The sequence below is a fragment of the Rhinopithecus bieti genome, unplaced genomic scaffold (genome assembly GCF_001698545.2).
Source record: "Rhinopithecus bieti isolate Rb0 unplaced genomic scaffold, ASM169854v2 scaffold_1599, whole genome shotgun sequence".
NCBI classification, from domain to species: Eukaryota; Metazoa; Chordata; class Mammalia; order Primates; family Cercopithecidae; genus Rhinopithecus; species Rhinopithecus bieti.
Genome location: NW_016804139.1, coordinates 3,902,386 through 3,922,493, shown reverse-complemented (window position 1 = coordinate 3,922,493; position 20,108 = coordinate 3,902,386). Strand labels below are relative to the sequence as shown.

Genomic DNA, 20,108 nt, shown 5'->3' with positions numbered 1-20,108 from the left:
AAAGACTTGGAATCAACTCAAATGTCCATCAGTGATAGACTGGATTAAGAAAATGTGGCACATATACACCATGGAATACTATGCAGCCATAAAAAAGGATGAGTTCATGTCCTTTGTAGGGACATGGATGAAGCTGGAAACCATCATTCTCAGCAAACTATCGCAAGAACAGAAAACCAAACACTGCATGTTCTCACTCATAGGTGGGAATTGAACAATGAGATCACTTGGACTCGGGAAGGGGAACATCACACACCGGGGCCTATTGTGGGGAGAGGGGAGGAGGGAAGGATGGCATTAGGAGATATATCTAATGTAAATGACGAGTTAATGGGTTCAGTACACCAACATGGCACATGTATACATATGTAACAAACCTGCACATTGTGCACATGTACCCTAGAACTTAAAGTATAATAATAATAATAAAATAAAAATAAATAAATAAATAAATATCATTGGGGATATCTGTTCCATGAAAGATTGTTAGAATTCTCTTGTAAAAGTGCCTGGGCCTAGTATTTCTCTTTCTTTTGAGGGGAGGGGCATTGTTAACTAGTTCTTTGATAATTTTGATTACTTTGTCTATGAATATTGGTGTGTTTAATTTTTCTATGTATACTAAGGTCAATTTTAGTAAACTGTATTTTCCTAGAAAATTTTTTAAAAATACACATAAAACATATTAAACACTGCTCATGCATACTGACATGTCCAGATAAAGGATATTAAAATTAATTGAAAAGATATACACCAAATTCATGGTAGTGGTTGTAACGGCAGAGGAGAGGTGATTGAAAAGGTAATATTGTAGGTGATAATAAATATGTCAACTTTATTGCTAACATTTTATTTATTTTATGGAAAAAAGGCTGGAGGCAAATATTTTTTGATAACTGTTAACTAGCAATTTGGGGCAGGAATCCCCAGGTATTTGCTACTGTCTACATTTTCCAGTATTTTTATAAGTAGTTAAAACTGAAATAGCCAATTGCACCATATGTCTATACGGTATACAAGGTACAATAGTGCTCTAAAAGAACAATAGTTCTTTCTGTTGTGCTTTTATGCCACCGTTCTCCACTACTGAACCACTGTTCTAATGAGGCCAATGCCTATAAACATGCCCAAAATCTTCCAGCTAAACAAAATGAATCTGCCAGTAGTTACTCCTAAGAACTGCTCACTCTATTCCTTTTCTTTCTCAGCTAAACTTCTTAAGGGAATTGTCTACACCTGCTCTCCCACATCTCCTTAATCTCCTCACTCATATCCAAGCCCACTGCAATCTGGCTTCTGCCCCATTTAAATTGCTTCAACCTCCTAACTGCCAAATCCTTTCCATTCTCATTTTACTTAACCATGCAAAGCACTCAAGATAATTGGCCAAATATTGGAGAATTTCCCTTCCCTTGGCGTCCACAGTTCTACTCTTGGCTGTCATTCCTTTTACCTCCCTACATGTTCCATCTCTGATTCCATCTCCTGTTGCAGTCACTTAATTCTAGTCTGCTTCCTCTAGTAGTACATTCTAAGTTCCGTTATCTCCCTAAGTGACCTCTTCCGTTCGCATGGCCGTATCTGCAATCCACTGACTCCTAAATGTGTATTTCTAGCCCCTTCTGGGATCAAGACACACACCTTCAACTGTCAGCTGGCTAGCTTACATTCTTTGCAAGTATCCCAACCTCAATATGTACTAAAGTAGCTGTGTCCTCAAAGATTCCACTGAAGATTAAGCTAGACGTGCAGAAAACGTCTCTACTCCTACTTTTCTTCCTCTTATTCTGATACAGAATGTCTTCTTGATTATACCTGCTACTGTATCTCTTGAATGCAACACTTCTTCTCTACCTTCCACGCTGCTTTAATTCAGGTCTCCTGGTCCACATTGTTCGTACCATTTTTCTAACTAGTTTCCAAGACTTCTATGGAACTGCCTCATAATTTCCTGCTAAAGAGAAGCAATTAACTTCACCTTGCTTAACACCATTCAAGCGCCTGCAGATTTTAGTTTAAACTCCTCAGTCATTAAGGTAAGGCTCTGAAATAATCTACTACCATCTACCTTTCCAATCTTCCTTTTGGATACATCTTTCTAGACTGCCAGGATTCAAACCACATGGACCTCTCACCATTCCCTGACTATGGTGTGATTTTTCACACAAATCTGAGCCTTTGTACAGGCTGATCCTACCTCTAAATTCCTTTCTCTCTCCTCCACTTGATACATCTCAGCACAGGTTTTTAAGATTCCATTGAGATGTCATTTCCTTCTGCAATGTTTCATTAGCTTCTCTAAGTAGGTAGTTATTCCTGCACCTTTGCTTCCATGAAACTTTGTAGCTGGCTCTAATTTAGCACTTACGTCATGTTTTTCTAAGAGCTACTTGTCCACATGTCCCTTCTTTCCCAATGAATTGCAAGCAGGTGCTAGGCTTTTGTGATGGTTTATTAATTCAATGAGTATTTGAGAGCCAGCCATCAAGAGGCCCTGTTCTAGGCTTATGCCATATACTGAACAAAACAGACAAACTCTAAACTCATGGAGTCTAAATTTCTGAGAACCAAATTATGATTAGGAAACCTCAGTCATGATTTGGAGATTTTTAAAACATCAGTAAGGCCATTGCAAAATCAGAGTGTTAACAAGTCTTACTGTGGTAGCTTTTGTGTGTCATTATAGCACAACACCTCTAGCTAGAGCCCATCTCTTACTTCTTTGCACCAGTGACAGAAATATGCACATACTATAGGAGCTTTAAATGATTGAAGCTCAGCTTTTTTTTTTTTTTTTTTTTTTTTTAATGAAAACTATCCTTTTCTTTAGATGCCTGTGGGAACCTTTCCAAGAGACGGTATACAATTGCACATTGTAGTTGGATGGACCAATATTGACTCAGTTTCTCCACAAGTCAGCAGACATCAGACCCACACTGCATGGATTCAAGAAACAGAAATAACCGCAGACAAGCTCTGTGTGGTTGAGTCAGAAAATGTCCACATGTTAGAGTGGTAACCTATACCACATGCCTTTTTAAAATAGGCACTAGTACCATGAGTATCTAATGTAATCTTTGAGTATTTTGTAGACAGAGAGATTTAGGCTTCTCTGTAACTGGTACATGTGTCATGAGTGAAAGAGTGAGAAACTCAGAAAACAAAGAATATGCCACTAACAAAAAAGGACAATGCAGAGTCTGATCCATGCAGAAAAGTTCTCAGTTGGAACAGGAACAACAGCAACTGGCCTGAAGCCTTGAGGAAGGAGGAACAGTTAATAAGAGATCGCAAGGTAGCATTACCTCTGTGATACTTGCTATTTGTGTTAGCAAACAGATAAATATATAGGGAAGTTACCTGCTGATACAATTGCCCATTGCTGATAGTTCTTTGCCGTTCACTGGTTTGTTTTAGGCTTTAAAGTCTTCTATATCAGACTTTTCTCTTTATACTAGTAAAGCATAAAGAGAAAGGCCTGTAGAAGAGGTTACCGGTATCGTTTTACTGGTGTCCTGACAGAAATCAAAACTTTCGGGCCAGTCAACTGAGCATGCCTTACTTTAAAGGTCAGATACAAGGATGAGGTGAACCAGAGCAGTGGAATCCTAAGTCTGGTGTGATAATCACTGGATGTGTACATCTGGAATCAGCAATAAAATATTACTACTGCCATAGTGTCTATTATTATCTAAGAAAAAGAGGAGACAAGCTCTATTACTAATTAGCATACATACTTCTAAATGTATACATGTATAATCAATGAAAAAAAAACCTATAAAAATGAAGAACATGCCCTAGATTTTTTACAGATAGAGGTTCATGATCAAAACATTTTGGAGACTGCTGACCTAGACACCAGATGACTAATCGTGAGTTCTAAGTAAGAGACCACAGTCAGATTTCAGAGGTAAAGCAAAGCAGAAAAGAATAGGTAAATGGAAAAAACAAAAACAGAACACCGAAATAGAGAGAATGAAAAAATTATTCCAGATATCACAAAGGCAAGCAGTGCAAAGATATGATCCACAGTTTGCTGATTATAGAAATATTGTCTTCTGGTTTTTGCTGGGTGCAGGGACCAAGATCAGATAATGTGATGTGACTATTTGGTTATCTTGTTCCGCTGCTTAAAACCTGTGATCACTTCTCATTGCTCTTAGAATAAAGTCCAAATATTTAATAAAACTCAGACACTCAACCATCTGGACCTTGCCTGCCTCTCCATCATTATCTTTTGTAACTTTGTCTTTTTGCAGGGGTAGAATGGGGGGAAGGGAAGGATCTCCTCATTTCACGTATGTTCTCTAACCTTTTCTTGTCCATCTCTAAGTGTAATTCAAATGTCGACCCAATTTCTAATTCCTTTAATCATTATTCTCTGACCTCTAAAACATATTGAGTCTTTTTCCCATATGTTCCTATAGCCTCCTGTGCTTGCTTTTCTGAGAAACTCAGCATACTCAGAATGTATTTTTCAAGGTCTTTCTTCCTTGTTAGCCATCTGTGAGGATAGGGAAGGTATCTGTAACCCCAAAGCACACAGCACAATGTTTGATTTATAAGAAGTGATAAATAAATGTGTTCACTGGAGTGAAGTTGAATGAAATGTGTCCTGACACCCAGAGAGAAAAATAGTTTGCCTCTGAGCTGCCTATGTACTTGCTAATTTAATATGATGATGGCAGAAATATGATACTTACCTAATCGTTAAAATAATATTTGATGGCTGTTTTATCAGTACGTTTAAAGGCACTTCATATTCCACTGGTCAACAAATATTTGAGTGCCTCAATGGGTCTTGAAAGTGCTATGGTGTCTTTACTCTGGGTTGGCAGACACCAAACAATTGATTAAAACTGCTTTCACTAAGGCACAATATTGAAAGGATTCACGACTTATTCTGGCAGGACAGAGGATGGCTCAAGTTCATTGCTTGCAGTAATGTTATATATTCTTAGTTGGTTAGTCTCAGCAAGATTCCCTGTGCCCATTGTCCTTGGAGGGGGTTGGAAATGCATGATCAAGCAGTGGAGAGAAGGGAGTCTGAGCAGCTATGCAAATGCAATGCTCCAGATAAAAATCTATTTGCACAGGATGAGATACATCCTTCGGAAGCTTGCCTATGCACTGCACTTCCCACGACTAGGCTGCCCCAGACTCTTATCAGGCACTAGTTTGTCCACAGTGGTCATTTTCATCAATTCCTTCAACTCAAGCTCAGGGAGGCCCTGCAGCTTACCTTCATTGCCATCCAAACCCCTCAAGCATTTAATGGTTCTTTTTCCCAACCCACAGAGCTAGGTACTAAGGTTTCCTCTTCCCATGCAAGAGCACTTGGTATGGTCTTGATCTTGTATTAGGCTGTTTTTGCATTGCTATACAAAAGGGGAGAATAGGCACATCACATGACAAGAGTGGGAGCAAGAGAGAGAAGAGGGAGGAGATGCCACACTCTTCTAAGCAACCAAGTTGCACATGAACCAAGTGAGTAAGAACTTACTCATCACCAAGGTGATGGCACTGAGCCATTCATGAGAGATCTGCCCCATGATCCAGTCACCCCAGGAGGCTCCACCTTCAACACTGGAGGTCACAAATAAACGTAAGATTTGAAGGGGAGAAATATACAAACTATATAAGACCTCTCTATACTGTATATAATACAGAAACCCACAGGGAGATTTTCCAGTTCATTTGTTCTTTAACTGCATGTACCACCAAACTAGACAACAAGCACTAATTCAACTAAGCCAAGCCCAGCCCTCCCAGAGCAATTCCAGCTCAGCTCAGAGTACCACGTGCCACCCTCCACTCTTACCCTGTTCTTCCCTGTCCAGGCAGGACGGTCGAGAAATAAGAGTTCAGAGTACAGGCTGTGGAGCCACGATGCCTTGGTTGATAAATACACCCACTCTCTCAATCACCAGATGTGTGACTCTGGGCAAGTTGCTTAACCCCTTTGAGCCTCAATTTACTTATCAGTAAAAAGGATATTCAAAACTGCTTGAGGGTCCCCCTTACCAGGATATTCCTCTAGCACCCCAAATATAATATTGAACTCAATGCTTTTGACCCTATGTGCATGCACATGTACAAAGACACACACAATTTCCTTCTTCTGTCTTCTGTTATGTGAATAATATTCTCCCATCACCATAAGCAAAAGCCTTCATCAGTCACCCCAGTTGGAGTACAGAGCCTGCCTAGGTGCATGCCTTGACCCCTACTCCTCCTTGATCTCCCACTTAACTCCACCCCCACATTCAGTTACAAAGACCAATCACAATGCCCTAAGAACCTGCCACCAACACCCTTCTCGAACTAGACCTTCCTACCTAATACCTCGACAACTTTGATGACTTCTCAGTGACCTTTCCACCTGGAGACTCTCCCTTCTTTAATCTTCCATTTACATCAGACAAGAGGACTCTTCCTAAAGCATCACTTTTATTATGCCATTATTGTCCTCAGAAACCTTAAATGCCTACCCACTGCATAAAATCCACATTTCTTAGACTCTCCAGTCTCATGTCTCAGCCTCATCACTTCTCAGGTCGCCATCCATGCCATCCAAACTACTGTCCCCACACAGTTATTCATGCCTCCCCACTAAATGCTTCTTCTCAATCCCTCTGAACTCCGCTGGCTATTTAGAGTCCAGCTTTTCCACAGAATATTCCCCAACAAGTCACCCCAGAGTGACTTCCTGTTCCCTTCTGCACTAGAGGACCAGATTCATCCCTTCCAGAGGGCAAATGTCGCTTCCTCAGAACTCCCTCCCTCCATGACCCCCAAATATTCCCAGTTTTTCCTCTCTCCTGACTTCTCATCCTCATGATTAAAGAACATTTTTTTCAGGCCAAATAATTATAAAAATGACCACAACTCACATTTATAGGGCCGTATCTAATTGTCAAGCACTGTGCTAAGCACTACATATGCATTAATTCAGTTAATCCTCAGTGCAACCTGGTGATATAGATTCTCTTCAGTGATTCACAACTCAGCATAGACTTGAGTACATTTTCATAGAAAGATAATAGAAAATAAACAAATAAACCCCAAAGAAATAAAGATAGATATATATGTGTTCACATGTATATCTACATACATATAGTATATATAAAACAGCATTATAAAATAGTAGTATAGTATATATCATATGCCTATATTTTTTCTTTTACAAAGTATATAAAAACTATGAAGGAAAGTAAAGCAGGGTAAAGAGATTGAAAGATGATAGGGATTGAGAGATGATATGGTTTGGCTGTGTCCCCACCCAAATCTCATCTTGAAATGTAGCTCCCATAATTCCCACATGGAACTCAGTGAGAGAGAACTGAATCATGGGGTGGTTTCCCCCATACTGTTCTCGTGATGGTGAATAAGTCTCACAAGATCTGATGGTTTTACAAGGAGTTTCCCCTTTTGCTTGGCTCTCGTTCTCTTTACCTGCCACCATATAAGATGTGGCTTTGCTCCTCCTTGCCTTCTGCCATGATTGTGAGGTCTCCCCAGCCATGTGGAACGTGAGTCAATTAAACCTCTTTCCTTTATAAATTACCCAGTCTCAGATACGTCTTTATTAGCAGCGTGAGAACAGGCTAATACAAGAGAAATAGGATGGGTTGTTATATTAGATGAAGTCATCAGAGAAGTACCATATCAACAGAGACCCAAAGGAAGTGAGGAAGAAAGTCAACAGAATTATGGGGTGAGAATGGTCCAGGAACACATTAAGAAACTAAACTACAGAGAGGCCATGTGACTTCTCAAGGTCACACGATAGCAGGCACAGTATGTGAATCCTAATTCTGACTCCAAAGTCTTATCCTTAGCCACCAGTCCTCACCTTCCATTAATGTTCTGCAGCAGTTCATTCTATTAGCCAGCTTTGGATTTTTAAAACTCCCCTTTTCCCCATTAGTTAACAAATATGGACCTTCTACATGCCAGGCACTGACCTCCATTCATCAGAAGTCATCTACCACTCTAATTTCTTCTCCAGGTATAACACGTTTCCATGGTTTCATATCCATCTCCCACCCTTATTCTTTACAGTTCTGACTCTAGACTCTATTCCTTATCCAGTTCGTGACTTCAGTTACCATTATCTTTCTGCAACTAATTCCTAAACTGGGGTCCCAGTTTAATTTGATGGCCAGCTTCTTGGCTGCAAGACTGTGCCTCATTCATCTCTCTATTCCTAATACTCATCACAATGCTAGATGTGTAATAAACGAGTGCCTCTCTGAAATAGATCAAATTTGAACTCTACATTTCCATCTGCCTTTGGGACAGTTTGACCTGGATGTTTTCCCAGCATCTCAAAATCAATATTTCTAAAAATGAACACATTATCTTCCATCCAAAACCTGTTCCTCCTCCTATATTCCTTGTCACTCACAGCAGCACCACCAAGTATCACAGTCACCAACCTTGCCATCTTTCTCCCCCACAACAGCCATCTCACCTTTCCATTTCCACTGCCTTTACCCTTGTTCAAACATTTGTTTTCTCTTGCCTAGACTAATGGGACTGCCTTCTCAAGATATCCCAACTGATGGTACTTCCTACACAGCTATGCAAAATTAATTTCTTTCATTCTGTCACTTTTTGTGAAATTTGATGGTCTTCTATCCACAAAATTTAAGCTCAGCATCATGTTGCAACCCATATGGCCCAATACCTATTGGGCATCTTCTCCACTTTGATATCCAAGAAGCCCTTAAATTTCATTGTTCTCCAAAACTGACCATTCAGGTTTTTTTCAACCGAACCTCCTTCTCTGTATTTCCCATCTTGGTAAATGTATGCCATGCAACAGTTCCCTTGGCCAGAAACTGAGAGTTGCTCTTGTCCTCTATTTGTCTCATGTGTACTCTCTGCCTTCCACTGCATGACCAATGCCTTGCTCTGTCCTTCATTATGTCTCACCTGCAGCTATGCCACAGCAGGTCTCTGCCTGCTGTTTTACTCCCTTTTTGTCCATTGGCTACATCACCAGTTATCTTCCCAGTGTGCAAAACTGGTGACGCTCTGCTCTTGATTGAAATCTATCAGTAGTTTTCATACTGCATCACATCTTGACCGTGACTACTGTCCAGCTTCCCATCTCACAATTTTCTTCTTCCCCACACATTCACAAAACCACACAAAATTCTTACTGTTCCCCGATTGTAGTACCATGTTCTCTTGGTCCAGCCTTGGGACCACAGCTCTCCCTGCCTGAAACTTTCATAATTTACCTGCCATCTCTCCCTGAAAAATTCATTCTCATCTTCCAGTCCTACCTAGTCTAAGTAACTTTCTATGACTCTGTCCCGCTTGCATAGTGTGACTTACATCTGTTTCCAAAGCAATCTGTGCTTGGTGTTATTACAGGGCTTTTGAAGTTCTAATTTTCATCTCTCATGTCTATCTCTTTAGATTCAGGGCTTCTTTTCCATGGGATATTTTTCAACTCTACATTCTAGTACTTAGAAGAATACTTGGGAAATGAATGTTCAGTATATGTTTTGTGAAAGAATCAGTTGGCTCACATTTGGGGAAACCCCCACTGATATGAAGGAGTAGTAACATTATTTAGTCTACAGAATAATGCTCTTTTTCTACATAAGGTTTGTGTTGTATTATACATGATTCTGTATTATACACGATTCTGTATTATACATGATTGTGTTGTATTATACATGATTCTAAAAAACCACTATGACTCAATAACAAACCATGAGATTCTGATAGATTTACTGAGTGTTCCTTCAGCTTATTATTTCACAGAAGACAAGGACTATAGCTACTGATATTCTTCATTAAGAACATATGATGGGGTCCTAGGAAGGTATTTAGCACATGCCTTTGAAGATGAAGTAAACTAACATACACTATGTAATTAATACACAATTTGGGTCAAGTAGAAGTCTGGGGTAGAGAAGGAAGATATGATTTAAATGTTTAATTCCTATAACTTAAACAATTAACATATCTTTTTATATTATGAAATATTTATTAGCACAGTGTCTCTCATATAGTAGGTGATTGATAAATGCATTTTAAATGAATGATTGTTTAATAACATTCTCAAAAATATTTCTAAAACTATTACAACACAAATTGCATTAAGGCTGAAGTTATAACTGTCATTGAGATCTAAAATTTTGCTCTAATAATAGTTATGGAAGGCCACAATCCCGTGCTCAGGGATCCAAGGATAAATAAAGCTATGTTTTCAATTGCAATGCTTATAACAAGTTAATTTTACAGTTTAATCTTCCCAGTGTAGAGGTGGTGGATTTTTCATTCTCACTGTTTATTCTGAGAGGTGAACAACAATTTTCAAAGTACTTTTTAATGATCAATTTTCATTTGGAGGTTACATCCATAACTTTAACTAGGAGGACTTATGGGGTGTAGCGGTGACTTCTGTACTTAAATTACATTAGAAGTGCTAGCATTTATTACCTTCCAGCTTCCCAGTTTAGATGTGTGCCCTTTCTTAAAAACTACCTTACAACATCTCCATTTAAAAAATGAGATTTATTCTATAAACCCACAGCAAGAGAATTCCCTCACTCCAAATCCCTGGATATTGTATTTTACAGTTTCCTGCTTCCTTTTTCCATGTTTCTCAATGCCTGGCTCTATAGTCTGATTGTTTTATACTTGTCCCCAAAATTTTCCTCCCCACAACTTTTAAATTAACGCAGTGCACCTGCGTTTCAGAGTCTGTGCCAACTCTCTCAGATATCATGACTTCAGCAGAAAATCCTGATGAAACTGGACCACGAGCGGACAAGGAACAGATAACCACTGCAATAATACTGTGCATCACAGTATAAAAAGCTCATCTGCAAATTAAAGGAAGTTTATTAAAATAGATGATATGGAAAAAGTGATTTAAAATTCTTGGAAAGGATGTGAGAAAAGTTGAGCAGAATGTGACTTTCACAAGTGCTTGAAATATTTGATGATGTATAACATCCTTATAATAAGTGATCCCCAAAATTAAGTTTAAAAATTAGAGAAACATCCTATTTAATTTGAAAATTCCTACACCAATTTGAAGTGCCTCTGCCTACATCAGAACATCGTGTAAATTCCCAGTACCAGACCTGAGCATTTTCAATTCCTTTAGGATTGTCTTTAAACAGAAGATATAGCTCATTTGCATTCTCCAAGCTTCCAAATCATATTTGTTTTAGGAAAAAAGTGCATTTTTTTACAGACTTCCAGTATCAAAGAAGGTTTTCAAAATCTTTAAAATAGCTTAGATAATGTAATGTCTTTAGGCGACTGAAAGATAAACCCAGATTACAATTAGAAATATTGGTAGAGGGCGGGAAGAAATGGACAATAGAACAAACACAGAACTTCAAGCCCAGTTCTTCTCATAGCTTTATTCTACAGGACCCCAAAGAGGAAAAGGTCAAGTTCAATATCACTGTGTGCTTCCATTTGGAAAGGAACAGCACTTATACCAACTGGAAATAATTTTGCTTTTAAACATCCATCTCACTTCATCCTTAACTCTGTTACGGGAATGAATATTTTAAAATAAACATGTTTAGGCATTTATTTTCTCCTCAACTTGACTATCAATGCCTCGTGCACATTCCGTTACTAACTCTTGTATAAACAGTAAGCTCTCTAGAAGCAGACTCTACGTCTCAGTCATCCCAATACTAAGTAGTTTCTTTGTAAATATTTGCTGAATTAATCTCATTTCATCATTACAGGATCTTTATAAGCTACAAGTAGATATCATTACCACCACTGTATAGTGGAAGAAAGAAACAGCAACATTAAACTCAATGACTACTTTATATATTCTCACCTTCCTAAATTAAAATTTCTCTAAATTAAACTTCTCTCCAAATTTAACTTGTTCTTCATACTATATCTCACGGAGTTATTTTATAAATGTCTGTTAGTTAGTTCTATATTACCTTTTTTCCCTCAAATTCCCTGTGGACACAAGAAGACTGGGGGATCAGTTCCACTACAGTAGAATGGGTTGGAGTACAACCCTGTATCTTTGCCTTTAGATGTAACCATAAGACACTTTTATTCATGGAGTGAATTACCAAATGCAAAGAATGGATAAAAGGTATGGGCTAGACCATTTTTTAAAGTAGTTTCTCATGCTATCATAATGAATATTCATTAAATTATAAAAAGTTATAACCCCAAACAAAAGCCTTGGCAGAATATCGATTTGGAGATATAGATCAGTTTAAGAGTTGCATGTGCTATATGTACCCGATATTATTATGAAACTCATGAAGACATTTAGAAGTCATGTCTTTTCTCGTAAAAAACAAAATAATAAGATTTTGAGACATCTTACCATATGTAACAATGTACAAACAGCACAACAAAAAAAAGACATGGATTGTGGGGAAATCGTCATTAGACTGCAGTAGTTACTGTTATCAGTTCAATCTGATTTTCATTCCCATCTGGGCAATGTCACTGCTTAAACTGCTTAACTCAAAAGATCCTTCAAAATATTAAGAACTGTTGACATCTGGAGATGGAAGTCTATTTTCCTCCAAAACCTTTTAAAATAAAGACCTATTAAAAAAAATTTTTTTTTTAATCCAGATCTAATTCCCTAAAGACTTTTCATGAACAGATGCTGCCTGAACACAAGAGGGGACATTTCCCTAAGCCAATACAGATTTCAGGTAATCAAAAAGTTATACATTGTTGCTGTAAAATGTTTTGATGACTTATTTTTACCTAAATAAATAGTTTGGGTGGGGCAGGTAGAGGGAGAGAAGTTTCTAAAAGGTCAATAACATATCCAAAGGGTATTTAAACTGACAACCTATTTCCAATGAGAGAGCCACTCAACCACACTGGCTGTGTTCGTTCAGGAAGAAAAATCAGCCCCTAACATGAGCATGAAGGCCAAATGTTCAATATGGAAAATTCTGTATTTATATCCATGTTCAAATTATTCCTTATATTGTCAGAGTGTGTGACTAGCCTTTATGTTTAAATACTGACAGCCCTTTTTCAGGTTCTCTAATGCCATGTGCATGTGTGCACATATAGCACAGCCTATAGTGAAAAGACTGGGCAAGAAGAGGAGGTACAGCCACAGCAATGACAGCAAAGGAGCTGAACTTCTGCCTCTCTCAGTCTTGACACACTTTTCACTTTCCTCTTACTTCCCTCAGCCTGATTTTTCACTGTGAAATCTGATGTAAAAGGAAGTGCACGTAAGTAAACGGGTGTGTATACACTGAATGACGTCTCCATGCCTTTTTAAATTTTCCCATTCCTTTCCACATCCACTGTCATAATGCAAGGATCTATCATCTGATGAGAATAATGGTGGTGGATGTGGTGGTGTAGGCATTCACTCACTGAGGGGAAATTTACAAAGGACCATTTGTGGAGTTAGGGGCCAGGAGATGTGAGGCCCCTCAGACTACCGAAGTTGGAGGTGATCATCGATCTGGAAGGGAGTAAGAACGAGGGAACATCACAGTAACAACATCCAAAGATGACACTGATGACTGCCCTAAATGTACAAAATCACTGGGCATCTGTTAAGTTCTTTTTCAGAAACAGTGTGCACTCTGATAGTCATGGTGCTATAGATGCAAGAACATGCACAGTTCAAAGGAGCATTATCTTGGTGTCACGTACTGTGCTCATAAACTTAGTCCACCAAATGGAAAGACATGGAGCCAAAAGTCACTTCCAGCCAACGGCTTAACATGCAATCAAATGTGAATTGTAACTTTGGTCTTTGGTGGGTCTACCACGGGACAATGTGATTTAATTCCATCAATAGTTTTAAATGTCTACTAGTTTTTGTTTTGTTTTTGAAACACAGTCTCACTCTGTTGCCCAGGCTGCAGTGCAATGACGCGATCTAGGCTCACTGCAACCTCTGCCTCCTGGGTGCAAGCGATTCTCCCTGCCTCAGCCTCCCAAGTAGCTGGGATTACAGGTGCCTGCCACCATGCCCAGGTAATTTTTGTATTTTTAGTAGAGAATGGGTTTCGTCATGTTGGCCAGGCTGGTCTCAAACTCCTGACCTCAGGCGATCTGCCAGCCTCGGTCTCCCAAAGTTCCGGGATTACAAGCGTGGGCCACCATGCCTAGTCTAAATGTCTACTAGTTTATGAAGCATTGTACAAGTGCTTACTAGGGGTACAAAAATTAGTAATTCTTGCATGGTACTACTTGCCATCAAAAAGTTACAACTGAACATCTGCAAATGAGACAAATTATGTCTAGTTACTTCTGCCTTGTCATTCAGATCTATATCAACAATAAAAGCAAAGCAAGTTAAGAAAATTCAAAGAATAATTATTTGGGGAGGAGTCAGGGAGAAATCAGTGAGGCTGCAAGAGAAGGACACTACATTTCAGATGTGTCTTGATGGATATACAGATTTTCACCGGGCAATGTGAGGGCAGGAAGTTAATTCGAAGCAGTGGGTAAAACAGGAGATACAGCTGGTTATGGTCCCAGCTACTTGGGAGTCTGAGGTGGGAGGACGGCTTGAGGCCAGGAGTTCGAGGCTGCAGTGACCCATAATGGCACCACTGCACTCCAGCCTGGGCAACAGAGTGAGACTCTGACTTAAAAGAAAGTGAAAAAAAGAAAAAAAGAGATATGTTTGGAGACGAGGGAACAGTCCAGTTTAGCCAGATCAAGGTGTAGACCTAGCAGCATCATGAAAGAAAATGTTAGGATGGAGAGCTATCACTGCATTCTAGGAGTCTTGAAAATCAAGCTAAGGAATTTGTATTTTTGATTCTATAAGTAATGAGGGGGCATTAAAAGAGTTTGTGCAGGAGAATTCAATGACTCAAGTTAGGTTTCAGTAAATTTGGTTGGTTTTGAGTGGGGAGTAGCAGTCAGTGCAAATAGGATGTAACCATCATGGCCTAGAACGGATGCTGAAAACAAAATCTTGGTGGTGGAAATGGAAACTGAAGGAAGAGACAGACATAAAACACAGAAGAGAACCAATAAGTCTTGGTGACTTATTCATCATCATGAGAATACCATAAAGAAAGAGACTCTTTTGCTTTGTTTGTTTGTTTATTTTACAACATGTCTCAAAAAATGTTGCCACAATAATTGTTTTTAGAAGACAGAGCGTGATGTCTGTCCTTTTTGACACACTGACTTTAAGGTGCTGGTAAAACTTTCTTATGAGTCTGACCAGCAGAAGAGGAATGGAGCAGACTATAGACTCAAGAGATACTCCCCCCTCAAAATAAGAATCAAAGCCACACTTTGATTAGGAAGAGAGTATAGAGGGAGAAGACAATTGAAAGACAACCATGTGAAAGGCTGCACAAAATGGGCAAAAAAGAGGAAATAAGTGTCATAAAAGGAGATCTGGCTGGGCACGGTAGCTCATGCCTGTAATCCTAACACTTTGGGAGGCCAAGGCGGTCGGATCACTTGAGGTCAGGAGTTTAAAACCAGCCTGGCCAACATGGTGAAATGCCATCTCTACTAAAACTCCAAAAAAAAAAAATTAGTCGGGTATGGTGGCGGGCGCGCCTGTAATCCTAGCTACTCAGAAGGCTGAGGCAGGAGAATTGCTTGAACCTAGGAGACAGAGATTGCAGCGAGCCAAGGTCACACTACTGCACTCCAGCCTGGGTGACAGAATGAGACTCCATCTCAAACAAACAAACAAACGAAAAACGAGATCCAAGAGAGATCAGAGAAAATAGAATAATTCGATGCAAGTTGGGAAGGCTTCTTCCATTCAGTAGCTGTTGTTGAGCAAATATTACAAGTCAGACTTCATGCTCAATACTGGGGATGAAGTGGTGAACAGGACAGAAAACCTCTGCTCTCACAGAGCTCACAATTTCCCAAGACATGTTGGTAAACAGCATGAAACAGCCCAGTGAGTTCAGGAGGATATGAATTGAGAAAAGGCCCTCAGGAACTTAAACCAAATGAATACTTTTGGAAAACAAATGGGTGATTCAATGCCCAAGGGTGAATTAATTTATAATAATGGGTGCAGTTGTAGAATTTTAAAAGATTTTTCAGACTTGCAAAGGTTCCTTGAACAAATAAAATACTCATCTCCCTACAACACCCTCCCCACCTCACACATGAATCTATTTGAAATAGTCGCTAAGAAGAGAGGCTATTTAGTAAAAAAAACACATTCTGCTATGTATTATTGAAAAGCAATATTATTCACATGTTCTGGAAAAGTGAGAACACGAAAATAAATAAAAGGACAAAAAATAGTAAGGGCTTAATAATTTAAGCCCAGAAATATATCTTCAAAACAATCAACCACTGTCTGGTCCACAATTCTGCAGAAATCTTGCATGCATATTTTATATTGCATGGCTCATTAATTTCCAAACCAACCATAGCTTTATTTTATGAGATGGCATAAGCTTTAGGCCTGGGGAGAGGGGGTGGCTGAATTTCAACACTTCATCCTATCATTTGTTTAGTACACCCCTTACATTTATATGACATAAAGAAAATAAAGTAATGATTGTATGATGAAAAACTTTTCATGGATTCAGAATAAATGGATTTTTTCAATATTACCCTTGTGGAATCACTAATTTGAGTTTGCCTTATTTTTAATAAACATAAAACTTAAGCCAAAGCCATGATACATCCATCAAATGACAATTCAAAATTGAAGAGATTTTTTTACTCTACTATTGAAACATACATTTTCCTCCTCACTTTTAGTTGTAGATTACATCACATAACATCTGCCATCCCTAAGTTAGATGGCACAAATTAAGGACACCAATGAATAATTTTGTAGGTTTTTTTTTTCCTCTGACCTTATTTCTGATTATCTTTCAAACACACAGCTGAATTATCATCGCCCTCTTTCTCTCCACTGTTAGCAGGATTACCTCACTGGAGTGCAAAATAATGGGATTAGACAATGAAATAAAAAATGTATTTTGGTCAGGCTTTGGGTTTAACATGGAAGCTAGCGGGGCAAAAGTGAGCACTCTAATTTGTAAGAAACCTTCTCTACTTGTATGTATTTATGCACAACTCGCCCATTTTCTGTTCTCTCTGGCATTAACAATGTCAATTACAGTGATTTACAGGTGGTGCTCATCAGTTAGCATATTAGATGCTTTTACTTGTTGAGAAGAGAGTATGGAATGAACTTTTTAAACTAAATTATTATAAAGTTTCAGAATTGCAACTCGACTCTATTCTGTCATTTCCAACATTTCCTCTCTACTTTCCATTCAGGTAGTTTCATCCTTTGCCTGTCAGCAAACCATTTTTCACAGTGTTCTATCTCTAAGTCAGGTAGTAAAATACACACACACACACATACACACACACACACAGACTCACACTTCTCCAATTTCCGATTTCTCTATCAAATACATACATTTCTCTCAGTTAGAGCTTCCAGTTAAATTTTGCTTAGATTCCAGATAAATCATCTTATAAACCTCCATCCCAGAGATATATATTCCAGGAAAAACTGTATCAAGTACAAGATAGTTTGGAAGTTATATAAACAGCCTACTTATTGGAAAGAGAACAAGATATCAGGACTATGGAAGATAGAGTTTAAGCCTTTAAAAATCATCCTTTCTCACCCCAGGATTAGTGAAGACCACCCTACATCTGATTACAAGTAAGCAAAGTACTTATGTATATGTTTGGTGAAAATAATATTATATATTTGGGGATCATTCTCTAGTATTAGCTTTGAAGCAATGTCAACAAGAATAAAAAAGATAAACCAAACTATTTTATCTTTATTCTTCCCATCATGTGACAACTAGCTAAAAATTTGTGAATACAATTCAAGAAACAGGTGTCAAATCAATTCTCAGCCCGAAAGCTAATCACTTTGGTCTCACCTTAGCCAAGGTATACATCAACATATTTCTGTTCTCTAAATAAACAGTGAACACATGCTGATTCTGGAGATAGCACTAAAAGGTTTGCTTTTTTAAATGTATAGTACTCCCCAGGTGTGACCTCAATTTCATTTCTCATTTATAGTGATTATGGCCACCTATGGCCCTGTGCATACACTAGACATGCTGATTCAATCCCCATCCAGTTGCTGGAAGAACAGGCACAGTCAAAAATCTGTGGTCACTGAGGAGCCAAGCAATGCAAGCCTTCCAGTTCCCGAGACGACATTCCTGCCATCTGCTCCAGCCTTGAGTTCCCTGGGCTGCCATGTGTGTGAATGAGTCTCTAATAGGACACCTAGCCCTCTACCCTATGTTTATTCTAAAGAACCGCCAAGACAGAGACCCTACGAACTCAACTCAACACCCAACAACTACTCAGCTCTCTACAGTAAATATGCCACTCAGGAACCATTTGATCTCTTAAAGACTGTATTTCTCACAAGAGATATTCTACATATGCTTGGCTCATAATGAGTGGGCATCTCTAGGCGTAAGTGAAAACAGAACTAAATACAGTTACAAGTCAAATGTGGGGCATTACAGGTGATGTTCATACTACTTTTTTCCAGTCCAAAAGGATTAAGACTATTCTCTTTAAAATTTCATATTCAAGTGAGACTAGTGTCCTCCCAGTTACAATGACCTTAACTATTGGAGTGAAGAAAAGAAAGGGAGGGTGTCCATTTCCATTTCTCATGGCCATAAATTTGAATGATTGACTCAAGTTGTTGAGGTGACTCCATTTCCCTGAGTACTAAAGAATGCAGCAAGTGGAAACACCTCTTTCCTTCAAGTTTGCAGCCCTCAAGTCCAAGTTTTTCACCCTCTAAACCCAAACTATGCTATAGCCATATGTGACCCCTTAGCTTATGTAATCCGGGAGAGGTCCAGCCCTTTATCACTCTCATGTGCCCCAAAATCACTTCCATTCTATTTCTGGCTCCTGTAAAATACTCTGTACACATCAAAACCACCTAATAACAAATCGATGCAACCCAAGACGCTTTGTGGGAGGGCATCGTCCCCTATTTCTCTATGGATCCCACCAAACAGCAAAACATTTCTCCCTGCTTTCGCAGAACGCACATTTCTCTGAAAGCCAAGATCCTAACACAGTGCCCGATACCTTTCCAAGGCTGTTCTGTATATAAATTATTTCCAAGTGTCACTGAGGACCATTTTCTCTGAACACACTAAACTGACGCTAGCCATAAAACAAGCCATACGCTCCGGCTGAAGAATCCGACATGGGCAAGATACCGCCAGTATATTACCAGGGGACAAAAATACAGTTGTAATAAAGAAACGTTTGGGGGCATAAAGGAAAAGTGGAAGGAGACGATCAATACTATTTCAGCTCATTAATCCCCCAGGTGTTAGGGGAAGGAAGCGTGCGGTCTGGAGTTACCTGGCAGATGCATAAACAACCTCGGAAATTTTCAGAGAAGGCAAAAGTACGCACAGGATCGCAGGGGACCCTGCCACCGGCGAGTTTCAAACACACTTCAAACATCTTTTCTTCCCCGACCTGGATCTTGCATGCACCCCCCTCTCCTTTGCACCCCATTCCCGCCGCTCCCACCTCCCCTTCCCAGTCCCGCCAGGTGACTGTGTCTCATGCAGAGAAGGCAACAAGCGTCCCTAGCCGAGGAAGGGAAGGGGCAGCCGTCTCGGCTGGCGAGGGAAGGAGGGCGGAAGCGGGCGCCCGCTCGCAAGCTTATTGCATCCTACCGCCTGTGGAGCTGGCCTCCTCCAGCTGAGCCGAAATGCTTTCCACTCTCCTCACATTCATGTCTGGGGACGCAGGGTGCAGGAGTGAGACTCGGGAGTCCACCGGCCAGGGGCGTCTGTCGACGGGTCTGCACGGGAGCGCACCGCCGCTCGGCCCGGGGGCGTCCGTGGAGCTGGGAGAGAGAGCTTCGGCGGCGGCGGCGGCGGGCAGGGCGCGCGGAGCCGGCTGCAGGTGCAGGAGCCGGCGGGGGGGCCCGGGGGCCGCTGCGCGGCCTTGGCGCGGAGCGCGCGGGGCGCGCGGGGGCGGCCGAAGCGAGGCGCTGGCAGCTCGGCGCCTGCTGCTGGAAGCGGGCGAGCTGCACGGGCGGCTACCGTGCGGGGACCCCAGCCCCTCGGCCGCGTGGGCGCCGCCCCTGCCACCTGCTGCCGAGTCACCGTACT

General features: G+C 40.1%; 1 protein-coding gene across 2 annotated transcripts in view; it reads right to left on the bottom strand.

Moving 5' to 3' along the window:
* Window positions 1-19,895, bottom strand: part of KCNIP4 (potassium voltage-gated channel interacting protein 4) — a 1,247,498-nt gene extending 1,227,603 nt beyond the window's left edge. For both annotated transcript variants that reach the window (XM_017866805.1, XM_017866809.1), the window contains exon 1: window positions 19,668-19,895. In XM_017866805.1, the coding sequence (XP_017722294.1) occupies window positions 19,668-19,728 (61 nt within the window). In that variant the 5' untranslated portion in view covers window positions 19,729-19,895. The remainder of the gene's footprint in view (window positions 1-19,667) is intronic.
* Window positions 19,896-20,108: the final 213 nt, after the last annotated feature.